General features: G+C 38.2%; 1 protein-coding gene across 6 annotated transcripts in view; it reads right to left on the bottom strand.

Moving 5' to 3' along the window:
• The window catches only part of ZFPM2 (zinc finger protein, FOG family member 2), a 469416-nt gene that overhangs the window by 126640 nt on the left and 330079 nt on the right, over positions 1–12697 (bottom strand). For all 6 annotated transcript variants that reach the window (XM_039524775.1, XM_039524770.1, XM_039524771.1 and 3 more), the window contains one exon: positions 9949–10060. In XM_039524775.1, coding sequence (XP_039380709.1) covers positions 9949–10060 — 112 coding nt within the window. The remainder of the gene's footprint in view (positions 1–9948; positions 10061–12697) is intronic.

Genomic DNA, 12697 nt, shown 5'->3' with positions numbered 1-12697 from the left:
CATGCCGTGCTGCTGGCGTAATGCTCTGGGAGGCCAGGCAGTGCAGCTGCAGAGCCGTGGCCTGACCCGGTGCTCTGTGCTGTGCAGTGGTGTGGCTGGCTTCACCACAGGCTGTGCAGTAAGGGGGCAGGGAGCAGGGGGGGTTGGATAGAGGGCAGGGGAGTTTGGGGTGGTGGTCAGGGGGGGGGGGTGTGGACCGGGGTCAGGTAACGGGGGGGTTGAATGGGTGCAGGAGTCCCTGGGGGCAGTCAGGAAGGAGGGGGGATTGGATGGGGCATTGGGGAGCAAACAGGGGAAGGTGTTCTGGGGGTGATTAGGGAAAAGGAGTGGTTGGATAGGGCAGGGGTCCCAGGGAAGCATTCAGGAATGAGAGGAGGGGTTGGATAGGGTGGCGGGGGCAGTCAGGGGTGGGGTGGTCAGGGGACAGGGAGCGGGGGTGGATGGGGCAGGGGTCCTGGGAGGGCATCAGGGAACAGGGGGGGTTGGATGGAACAGGAGTCCAGGGAGGGAGGTCGTCAGGGGGCAAGAAGCAGGGCGGGGGCCAGGCCACACCTGGCTGTTTGGGGAGGCACAGTCTCCCCTAACCAGCCCTCAATACAATTTCCGAAACCCGAAGCGGCCTTCAGGCGAAAAAGTTTGCCCACCTCTGATTTAGCCCATATTTCAAAATCCTCTCTTAATATTGTTCAATCAGGGTGTACTGTAGCTGTTTCCTTGTTGGTGCCACTACTGCTGATCGAATGGAACTGAAAAGAAACAGAACTCTTTTTCTCCCTTCTGTTTTTATACCACATAAAGAAAATCCATTGTAAGAGAGCCGTTTGGTCCTTCCGAGCACAATCTGCAATAATAGGGAGTCATTATCCATAAGTTTAAGAAATACTTAAGCAGATTGCAGCTTTTCTATACATTTCACTTTCTGTTTTTGCAAGTCATGTTTAAACTAGCAGAGGCATCTCTTAGAACTGGGAAAAAAGAAATTTACATTAAAAGAATTTTTTTAAGGATTTGTTAACACTATTTATTTCAATAGGTCCACATTCTGTAGCAATCTGTAGGGGGACTGGAAGCCCCACTATGAATGGGATGCATGCAGCTAGTCTGGCTGTGGGATTGCATACTGCCTGAATACCGCAAGACTTTGCATTTTGTATATATATTTTTATTTATATGCATACATATGATTATTATTATTATTGATTTTTTGCCCCCAAAATAAGGGGAAAACAGAAAAAAAAGACAAAAGAAGTAAAAATCAAGGAATGGGAAGGGAGAGAGAGGAAGATAGGGGGACTGGGAGGGGAAAGGAGAGCTTTATTGATTTCCATTCACTAAGAATTAATCAAAGGTTTCTAAAAAGTTTGACTGAGTCTTTTCAAATTTGTCCGAGGACTATCTTTTTCTAACTGTTACCTGCTCTTTAGGTGCCAGGCTAGCCAAATCTCTGTAAGAAGCTTCTGTCCCTAAAGGCAATCTCTCTTCTATCTAAGCAATGTGAGTGGTTTGGCAAGCACTGCTCTAGAGAACCAACGGTCCCGTCTGTTGCAGAGTTTCCAAGATGATGGGACATATCCCAAAAGACAGTTCTGGGAAGTAATTTTTAAGGAGGTATCCATTATCATATTTATCCTCCTACCTACTTCTAGCCAAATGGACTGTATCTTGGGACAACCCCAAACATGAGAGTCAGTGTGGCTCCAGGAAACCCACATCTCCAGCCGCAGTCTGTTTTGGCAAGGCCAGTGCACTGTAAGCAACAGGGAGACCAGTATGAAGAAAATAGAATTCTTTGATCCAGGCCTGATGCAGGTAATCTAAAGTAGGGAGGATCTTTTGTTGCCTCTCTCTGCAGCAAGAATGAGATGCTGGGACATGGTGGGAGCAGAAGAGGGCAGTGGACAATGAATGGGTCCTTCTGCTAGGGAGATACACAGGTTGAACCTCCTGCCCCTTGCTGTTGGGTGCAAAGAGGCACCCTCTCCCACTACAGCCTTTAGGCTGTAAAAGAGACAGTGGAGCAGCTAAACAACTACTACACACCAAAACTCCAGGTTGTGGTAAGAATACTCCTTTCTTCCCAAAGCCCCTCTTAGCCCACAGAGCCCATTTACTGGTGATTCATGTATTTGGCCCATAGGCTATAATTATTATTTTTTAATCTTCACCTAATTTTGTTTAGAATTTAGTATGTATTTTTCCATTTCCATAATTGGTTTCAGTTTACTAACAGAAGCTCTTTTCATGTGATAGAAATGACTGGTTTGTAGTGGATTTCATTATACCTTGGTTAAAAAGAAGGTATACAATGAGGTATTGATATTCCTTTCTTCACTGACAGTTACCATCTCATCGCTGCCTGATGTAGCAGAAGGCTGAAAAAAATACCTCCAGTATGTACAGGGTATGTCCCTTTTGAATATTCAACATTACATTACATTGGCATGCAATCTAGTAGTAGATGGTAGGCAAACAGGTAAGAGCATGACTCAGGTTTGAAAACTGGCTACGTTTTTAAAAAAGAACACAAACTTATTTACTACAAGAGGTTTTCTAACTTCTAACTTCTGAATCGACTTGTAAGGTCAGAAAACATATCTCACAATCCCCACTGTTTCTATGTGATCCATGCATTTCTTTCAGCGTACAAAATATTTTATACTTTTTAATGCCAACCAGTCTCTTTAAGCTTGTAATTTAACAATAGGAACAAAATGAGCATAAAATGCTTTTAAGAATACCATGGATCCTAAGTATTACTAATTAATAAATTATGTAAGGCCCTATATGCGTTTGGGTAATTTGAGAAGCTAGAAATGCTAGTCATGTCATCAACAGTATAGGAAAGCAAAACAGTCACCTGTTTGAGTTTCCAAATTAACAAAAAAATGAGCATAGTGACCTAATTCTACATCATCTGCCTGAGGTTGATGACTAGAGACCAAAATTCCTTCCTTCATGCAATAACTGACTTATTTGTAACCAGTTAGAAACCAAATACATTCAAGTGATTTCAATGTTTTCTTCCAGGCAGTTATTTTGCCATATACAGTCAATATTTACTTTGTGTTAATTTTCAAACTATTTTTTGGTAGATAAGCATCTTGAATATTATAAAAGAACCTTCTCTTAATTATTATAACCAGGCTTCATGTATTTGGAAGGTAAGGTTGACAGAAGCCTTATATCATACTGACAGTTATCACACAAGAGTTTATATAATGGATAAAGAATAGATTTCTAGATTTCCCCCCTTCTATTTCTATATAGCATATCTGCCACCATTAGTTTCCCTTGTGTCATAAATACAGATTAGCATTATTTGACAGGAATCACTATAAAACAAGCTACAGATAAATCCAGCCCTGTTTCCTTCCACATAAACCTTTTACGTACAGCTCCAATGGGGCTGTTCGAAAAGAATGACCAAGTTTGATTTTAGGCTTCTAGGTCATGGTTTCACCTTGACAACAGCTCTTTCATTTCAAGCAATAACATTTGCCAGGATCCCTAAGGTGCTTTCATTTTTGTCAAGAACTGGAAAAAAAAACCTATGAAAAAATGATAAATCTTAATTCACAAGCTGCAGGACTATCTTTGTGTCTCCAGCACAAAACTTCAAATCCAATCCAAGAACTGGATGTGTATTAGAAGTCTTCAGATTTCAACCTTGTCCACCATGATCAAACTGGATTTATGGAGCATCATAACTCTCCAGACACCATCCAGCAGCTTATTAATTTAATAGACTCCTGTCCATTTCATGATGTTCCTGCCCTGACAGTCTCTCAAGATAAGGCGAAAGCCTTTTGACAGGACAGAGTGCATATATATTTTCTTCTGTTTTCTTGTGGATGGGGTTGTCAACAACTTGAAATGTGTGGCTCAGCAAATTTGTTTTTTCCCCCTTGTAGCTTTGCAGGGAAGATAACAGCCAACATTCTGTAAACTAGAGGGGTCATGAGGCCTGTGGTTTCCCCCAACCCCAAGTATTTATTTAGCATAACGGTCTGCAAAATAAAAGCAAACTGAGTAAAAAGTAAAAGGAAAATAAATCACATTTCATAACTAGTGTGTAGCTGCAGACAGGGGCAGGGAATTGACAAAGGCTCTCATTAAGTACCTATTCTTTTCCTTGAAACTTATTTAGAAAAATCAGGGGGAAATATATTGAGGTTAATAACAGAAATCTTTTAATGATTAATTTTTGCAAGTGGATCTAAATTTGAAGAAGTATTTATTTTCACAAGGCTCCAGTGTGCAATGCAAACTGTGCTTGTTTTCTGTGCCCAAGATACACTCATGGGTGAGCATAAGAGTTAATGTCCTAGTTCATGGCATTGTTTGCTGTTCCACTCCCAAAGTCTACTATTCCATGCAAATCATATGTCAGTGTTCTGTAGCTAACCCTCCCTGAAAATAAAAGGAATTCAGCTCTCAAAGAACAAAATAAATGTCCCAATATTTGTGAGAGAGCACAGCAAAAATTTGCACATACTACCAAAAAAAGAAAACAACCCAAAATTAACATATGGCATGGCTGACATTTCAATGAAATGCAAATAATGAATTGCTTGATGAAGGAATTATATCAGTTCTTTTGTGCTGCATTTCTGGACAAGCAAAATACATGACAAACATCTAGAGGGACTGGAAGAATTAAGCGCGTGATTTTAGGTAAATACAGCAACCACATAATAGAGATATACAGTGCAGCCTTTCTGAGGTCATTCACAAGACTCTATCCTCTCCACATTTAATTCTCTACAGTGAAACCAGTTGACAAGCATATTAAGTAAAAAATGAAAGAAAAAGTATTTGTTGTTGTCTCTTCCCCAAACCTCAGTCTTTCTCTGTTTTTGGATTGCAAGTTCCGTGGGGCAGGTACTGTTCATGCCTTCTTGTCTCTCTGGAATGCACCCAAGACACAGTGGGTGCTATCATAAATAAACAATAAATACAATATCTTGTCCTGTTTGCTGATGTCACATGGGGTGTAGCAGGGGTGAGTGTGCGTAAGGTTCCTTGGTCAACCTGCCAGCTCAATGATTCTCCAAAAAGGAGCAGCATGAATGCTGCCCTTCCAGTACATTCTTTCTACTTGTCATGGCCCATTTGCTAACCCTTCTCTTAGTGGTCATGAGGGTATACTGCTCTAGTGCTAAATGGGTGGGAAAGAATCTCAGGCCCCATTCCTCCAACACGTCAGCTATTCAGAGAAGGATTGGGCATTGCTATTATTATACATATACACTGCACACACACTCAATCTTATTTTTTTCCTGACAACAGCATTTTACAATTTATCAGAGCATTACAAAGAGAGAAATTTAAACACGCACACTTTCACACACAAATAGCCAATAAGAAATCTGTAACATCACAGAAGGCATGTTTGCCTAATAGAGGCTGTCCATGGGGACTAACATTCTCTCAACAGATACTGCATTCTGATTGTCTACACAGAACATAACAGTATACATTTATACACATAAGGATTTAAACAAAATATGCTTTTAATAATATGTGAAAGAACACCTAGAATTCTGAAGTATATGCTCCAAAGTTAACCTTTGGCCTATTAAAAAATTTCCCTTTGACCCACAATAAAATACACTCATATCCTAAGAATATTTGACCTATACCTCATTAGGGTTCTGATGCTATGTGTCTGTACAGCAATTTAGCATTGTATTGGCTGAAATTGCAAAATGCATTTGCTACTGGAAAACTCACTTACAGGAGAAAGATATGGTATCAAGAATTTCACAGAACAACTACAGGAAAGTAATCCTATGTCACTATAGAAAAAAAATAAAATTCCTCCTATTGTAAAGTGGCCTTCACTACTACAAAGGTAAAATAGACTAAATTTTCTTTAAACAAGAAAAGTTTATTAAAAATAATATTCAGTTCTGTATGGCAAAGTAACTTAGCCCTTTTACAACAGTTGTATGTCTTCAAAACATTGTATACATATTAGCTAACTAGCTAATTAACTCCCACAGCACACTAGTGAGGTCGGTATAGAGGTATTATTTACAGACTAAGACACATAAAGGTTAAGAGACTTGCCCAAGGGCACACATCAAGTCATTAGCAGAGCTGAAATTAGAACTCATGAGAGTCTGGTACCCGGTTCTGTCCCCTAGCCTATACTATTTTTTAAACAGTGCCTATTTATAAATTCACTACATGGCACAATTTCAGTCTGGGTATCTGTCATTTTAACTAATCTCAACCTGTAAATCTACCCTAGCAGACTTGTTCATCATTATGATCAGAGAATAGACGTTTTGGGGCAGCTTTTAATAGTAACATCTGTTTGAACAACAAGCATCCAAGCCTTAGCTATGTGGTGAATCATTCCTCAACAGATTTTTTTTCTTTTCTGTTTTTGTATTTACAATAATAAAATGAAGCATTATTAGTTCTTACCCTAAGGCAACATCCTTCTAACTGGGATTTTGTATTTTGTCTTAGACTCTCAGCTTGCAGTGATTGCAGTTTCACTTGTGGAGGAATACAGGTTTTCATGGTATTTAATACCACATATCAAACAGTACTGGGGCAATTAACAATATCACTCTGTAGAATTATTTACAAACAAATCATTAATAATTTTGAATACCAATGGAGTAAGAACAAATGTTTTTTTTCTGTTGCATCCTCTTAGTAATAACTAAGGGCATAAACTACTCAGTAAGGCCAGACAGAGAATGAAATAACATCAGTAAATCACTAACAAAAATGTAAAAACAACCAATGCATAACATGAAATGAAATGACAGAAGGCTCAAGAAATATTTGAGCTGTTGTTGCTGTACAACTGAGCCAGTAGATGGCTCTTTTTCAGTAGCTCTAAGGCCAGTCGGCCAGTATTCCTGACCTCAAACCATTCCTGAAGAACATGGCAATTTGAATCAAAATTATAGTTTTAAAAGCAGCCATTTTATGATCTTTGGTTTCCAATACAAACATGCTCCACAGCTCCTATGTGAACTTTAGACACCCTTAGTCTTATGCAACATAGTCAAGCGGCCTCAGACATATATTAAACATGTTGGTTTTACTGCATGAAGTTATCCTGTGGTGCTCTGCAATCAATTACTGTTATACCACCATCATTAATAATTTTCTTAATGAAAATGATTCTGTTGATCTGCGTTGTATTTTAATTATCAGAGTTAAGCATAATTACACTGCAGCTCTGAGCTGGCATGTAGACTCCTTTAGGGCGCAATTTTGTTTTAACACACTGATAATGTAATTTTACATTGTGTCAGTTGTTTAGTTATTATCCAGTCGTACAATTCCACTGTATTCCTGATAACAGATAATAACCTTAGCACCTCCTATATCCTGAAGTCATTTAAAAAGCAATATTGGAATCTCACAACTCGCTAACTTAATCGCCTTATGATTTTATAATTCCCACAGCTAAATATTTGTACAGGCACCCTGTTTTAACAATGCCACTAAACATACAGTATCCACACGTTCCATATGAAAGTGAGAATGGTTTAAGTAATGCACCTAAAATGTGTGTATGTGAGTGTGCATTGCAGTCTGTGCAACTGAATTTTGCATATTGTTTCTATTCTCTTATTTTGAGTCCCATTTAATTTGCTTAAATTCCTAACAGAGGATTTCTAGGTAATACCTCAGCCCTTTCTTAGCTTATGGATGTATTCATAGATCCAATTTTATAGCTCTCCTAAATTTTTGCATAATCCTGTGTTAGGCAAGGCTGCTTCTCAAATACACTAAGTTGCTATGAACATACAGTTCATGCATAAATACCATCTCGGTCTGTTTCAATAGCAGCTGTATTTTGAATCATTCAACCTCTATTGTTTGAAAGAACACATTTGCAAAAGTCTATGTAAAGCACAATTTCTAAAATGTGTTTTAAAATTTTTATTATTATGTATTGGAGAGTTCTTAAACCACCGAATAGTTTATCTTTTGTGGTTTCTAAGTGATCATTAAAACAAATTAAACCAGACATTTTTTGATTTAAATGTAGTTTTAAAATAGTCTTCTCTTGTCTTTTAAACTAAGTTTACATTATACAAAAATAAGAGAAATGTAAATGGACTGCAAAAAAGTGTAGTTGCTTAAACTGTATTAATTGGACACTTTTTGCCTTCACCATTAGTCTTAATGCTAATGCACACATGACCTGAAAGGATACTAAATATCATTGCCTTCAAACCTTGAATGATTAGCTATTTTCTTATTCATAGTCTGCTCACACTGAGTATTTTCTGATGCACAGTTTAATTAATGAGAGTTAAACAGAGACACCCAAACATTAAAAATACAAGCGACCTATGTACTGGAATTTGCAAACGTCATAGGTCAGTATTTGGAAACTGAGTATGCATTCCACTATATAAACATAAAGAAGCCTGTGTTTCCTATATCCAACCCTATATCTATAAATAAACATATAAAATTCATGTTCACTCACCAAGCACAAATACTGCAGAAAATTTCCAAGGCAAAAAGGAGAGTTAGGTGACCTACTCCCATTGACTTTTGATGGGAGCTGAGCACCCACCTCCCATTTGTGCCTTTGAAAATCTCCCCTACACCTTCTATTTGCAATATGAACATTACTTTAATTATTACAGCCTCTAACGACCAGGCAATCAATGCCATTCCTATGTTCTTACAGCATACTAGGGGGCAAAACTCTGTTCTCAGATGCACACAGAACTAGAGATGTATGCAACTTCTGAGTGCAAAATTTGACCCTAAATTTTTAACATTAGCTGATTTTCAGCCATATTTTGCTTTTAGGAATGTGCCAGCTCAGTCTGCTCATCTTATCTTGAGTTTACTGAGAATAACCTCTGACACATGACCCTATCAGCCCACACTGGGTTTAGTTAACTACTTTCTAAAATGACAATGGGCAGTTAAGAAAAACAACCATAGCCACCCAAAAAACTGCAACATAACATCAAATTACAATCTCATGACACCTAACACTATTATATTTGAAGTAATGACAATATGGAAGACAGAAAGTCAACACAAATCAAGGCAATGTAATCTGAAATGTAATGCAAGTTGAAGAAAGAAGCATTATTGTATTTATTTATTTTGAGACTATTATATTTGGCATTGTTTTAAGGTCCAGTTCCATAAAACCTTCTGACTCAGAAAACCCATTGCATGCCATTGTGTGAAAATTTGCAGGATTGGGTGCTTAATGAACCACAGAATACCCAACTCAAACTATCAGAGGGGTAGCCGTGTTAGTCTGGATCTGTAAAAGCAGCAATGGTAATATCTTTTAATGGACCAACTTCTCTTGGTGGGAGAGGCAAGCTTTCAAGCCACACAGAGCTCTTGTTTAAGATCTTTCTCAGACCTAAAGAGGAGCTATGTGTGGCTCAAAAGCTTGTATCTTTCACCAACAGAAGTTGGTCCATTAAAAGATATTACCTCACCTAATATCTCTCTAATATCCTTGTCTCTCTAATATCCTGGGACTCACACAGCTACTTCTACACTGCATACAAGATTTCATGTAACAATCTGCAGTATAATATGCCATGCAGCAATGCAAGCTGATATGACAGTAAAAAGCCAGGGAGAACTTACTTAGAGAGTATACACACAATATGGATCTAATATTTCCCTGAGGCCTTGACTCTGAGGGTGAAATGAGCATGATATTTTATATCTGGCATCTACCTTAGTTGTGGTGACTCTCTGCTTCAAAAGCATTTAATATATTAGAGTGTGGTGGTTTCATTATTAAAAGATAGAAAATTATTTTATTTAAGATGTGAAGTAGAGGAATAAGAAATACTTATATACAAGACAAGGGAAACATACACTGCTCCAATTTGCTTTCTCTTCTGCAATGGGTATGTTTCAATGCTGTCATTAATTCCTTGCAAAGAAAGGAGAAGAAAATCAGCTTGTATTTACCTTTGCTGTACACGATGCAGTTGTTTTTGTTGTCTTCTACTCCTTGCCAAGTCACATCCAGCAACCACTTGGGGCCAGCAGTCAGCACCATAGGGACTGGAGCCTTTGTCTTCTGTAGAAAGGATGATAACAAATAGATGCCATTTGCTTGTGTTGATTAAGAACTTGAATACTAATAGTAATAATCATTTTATTTGCAAACAGCTACATCTCCAAACCCATAAGCCAAGGTCTTATTCCCCAGCCTCAGGATATTTTTTAAGAAGATACAAGCAGTAAAGCTTTAGTGCTTTCACTGATCTGAATGGTGGAATTATTATCAAGGATTTTTCTGAATGATATTGGATCAGATCTCCAAGATTAGGCAGATCTCTGGTGGCTCAGAATTATAAAGGGAATGCAGATGACTTTTACAGCAAAGAGCTAAGTATTTAGAAGTGAACTTTAGACACATTGTACTTTATTATCAACAGGATCTCACTATTTCCTGAAACAGACAGGAAAGAATTTAAAGAATCAGTATCCATTTCAAAGACATGTCCTGGGTAACATTTATATTATAGTAGGAAATTATTCCGAATGGATAATGTAATTTCCCCCCATTTGCTAAGTGTTGATGTGCAATTTTACTATGGCTGAAATAATAATCATGTTAATGATTCACTACACAGGGTCTCCAAAAGTCTGTAAAAAAGGTAGTGTGAATGAATTCAAATTAGAGGAATTAAAGCATGACATCCCCAGTTCTAAAGGCACAGAAAGGCAAGGAGATACACACTGATAGTTTTAACAAAAATATGTCCAGTGTACATTTTAGATTCTATACTCATAGGGTTTGGGATTTAAGAAAGTACAGTAAAAGTACCCAAATTATTTGTGCTTAACTCTTTTCATAAATCTAATAGCAAAAAACTGACTGATCTGGAATTTAGTAAGCCTTATCATGAGTGCCCTTTCATTGATTGGTAGTGAAACGCTGTTTAAACTTTTATCATTCAGAGTCCTTTTCCTGTATATCAAACATTATGAAACCACAACACAGAGTATAGAGTACAATAAAAGGGTCTCAAGGTAATTTTTAACTGAATTTTTTTTACCTAGATATAATTCTGTCCAAGAGACTCCAACCTTTTCTGGGAGAATTTCTCCAGTTCGTGCCAGTAATGGTTCACTTGAGATATTCCAGTGATTTCAAATATCTAAGGAGCTGGAAAACCATGTGGTCACATGGAGATTCCAGATGCACAGACATTTATTGAGTATTATAGAAATTTACTGAACTATTTTAAGAGGTACAATTGAGTGCAGACTACTTGCAAATAAAATGAGAAGATTATAAAGGATTTTATTTATATAAGGAAATACTATCTTATATGAATCCATACTGAATATCATAATACTTTTTATTCAAGACATATTGCCTCTGCTATGATGATCAATACCCCCCACAACACACCTTTCAAGAGACATGAGTCTTGCACATACCTCTCACAACATGTGGTGTACCTCATCCAGTGCACCAAATACCCGAAGAACAACAATGTGGGTGAAATCAGACAATCATAACACTCTTGAATGAACTCACACAGAAAGATGATAAAAGACAAAAACACTCTGTCACCCAAGAGTGAACACTTTTCAGAAAGTGATCACCCAGTGCTGGGTTTATAATGGCTCCAGTGGCTCCATGGAGCCGGGCCCATGCTTAGAAGGGGCCCCAGCCTGCTCCTCTTGCACTGTGCCCCAAGACCCCACTGGCGCCCCTTGCCCACCACTTGCTCCTCTTGGTGTGCCTGCCCACTGGCCGAGGGCTCCTCTCTACCCCCTGACCTCACACCCTGCTCCTCTCAGCCCCCTGGCCAGAAGTCTACACAACACAGTGAAACAGACCTGCAGCCTGAGCCTCCTGAGCGAGCCCAAGTTGGCTGGCACCAGACAGCCATAGATTTTTCTTTGCTGTGCAGAAATACCCTGAGTACCTCTTCCAGACCTGAAGAAGAGCTCTGATGTGTAGCTCAAAAGCTTGTCTCTTCCACCAACAGAAGTTGGTCCAATAAATGATATTATCTCACTCATCTTGTCTCTCTGATAATATTTTTTGATCTTCTTGGGTCAGCTTTGATCGTATCGCTGTACAGCACTGTTGCACTGAACCTAATATTCTTTTGTTTATGTGTATTTTATCTTTCGTATTCTCTATGTAAATGTTCATCCATAGGTTTTTACTTTTTCCATGTGTGCTATATTACATTATTTGCTTTTCCAGACTAACAACTGGAACAACTTAGACAACTAAGATATACAAATGCAGAAGTTGTGGCTAGTATGTACCGTATGTGGGGAACTGTGATGCAAATTTTATCTTCATTACATAGATTTGGAATATGGATTTAAAACAATGATTAGATTTGACTAGTTGAGATTTTTTGATTATGTTATGCCCCTATTTAAATCACTAACAAGCCATATGTATGACAACACCAGTTATGTAATCAGAGCATGCCATTTACATAACGATCCTGCAAACAGACATTATATAAATGAGACATGCAGGGAAGAAACAACAAACAGAGGGAAAGACAATCAAATCATTAACTCTTTCCTCTACTATTATAAACAAATATGAGCCTGATTTTCTTTCACACTAAAATAATTTTAAACTGCTGGGGCGATGAAAATTGGCCTTCGCATACATAAGAATCAGGCCCATATGTGTTTAAAATCACTGCAAGCTTTAGCAGCAAAGTCA

The sequence above is a fragment of the Mauremys reevesii genome, linkage group 2 (assembly GCF_016161935.1).
Source record: "Mauremys reevesii isolate NIE-2019 linkage group 2, ASM1616193v1, whole genome shotgun sequence".
Taxonomy (NCBI): Eukaryota; Metazoa; Chordata; order Testudines; family Geoemydidae; genus Mauremys; species Mauremys reevesii.
This window is presented reverse-complemented; position numbering and strand designations above follow the sequence as displayed.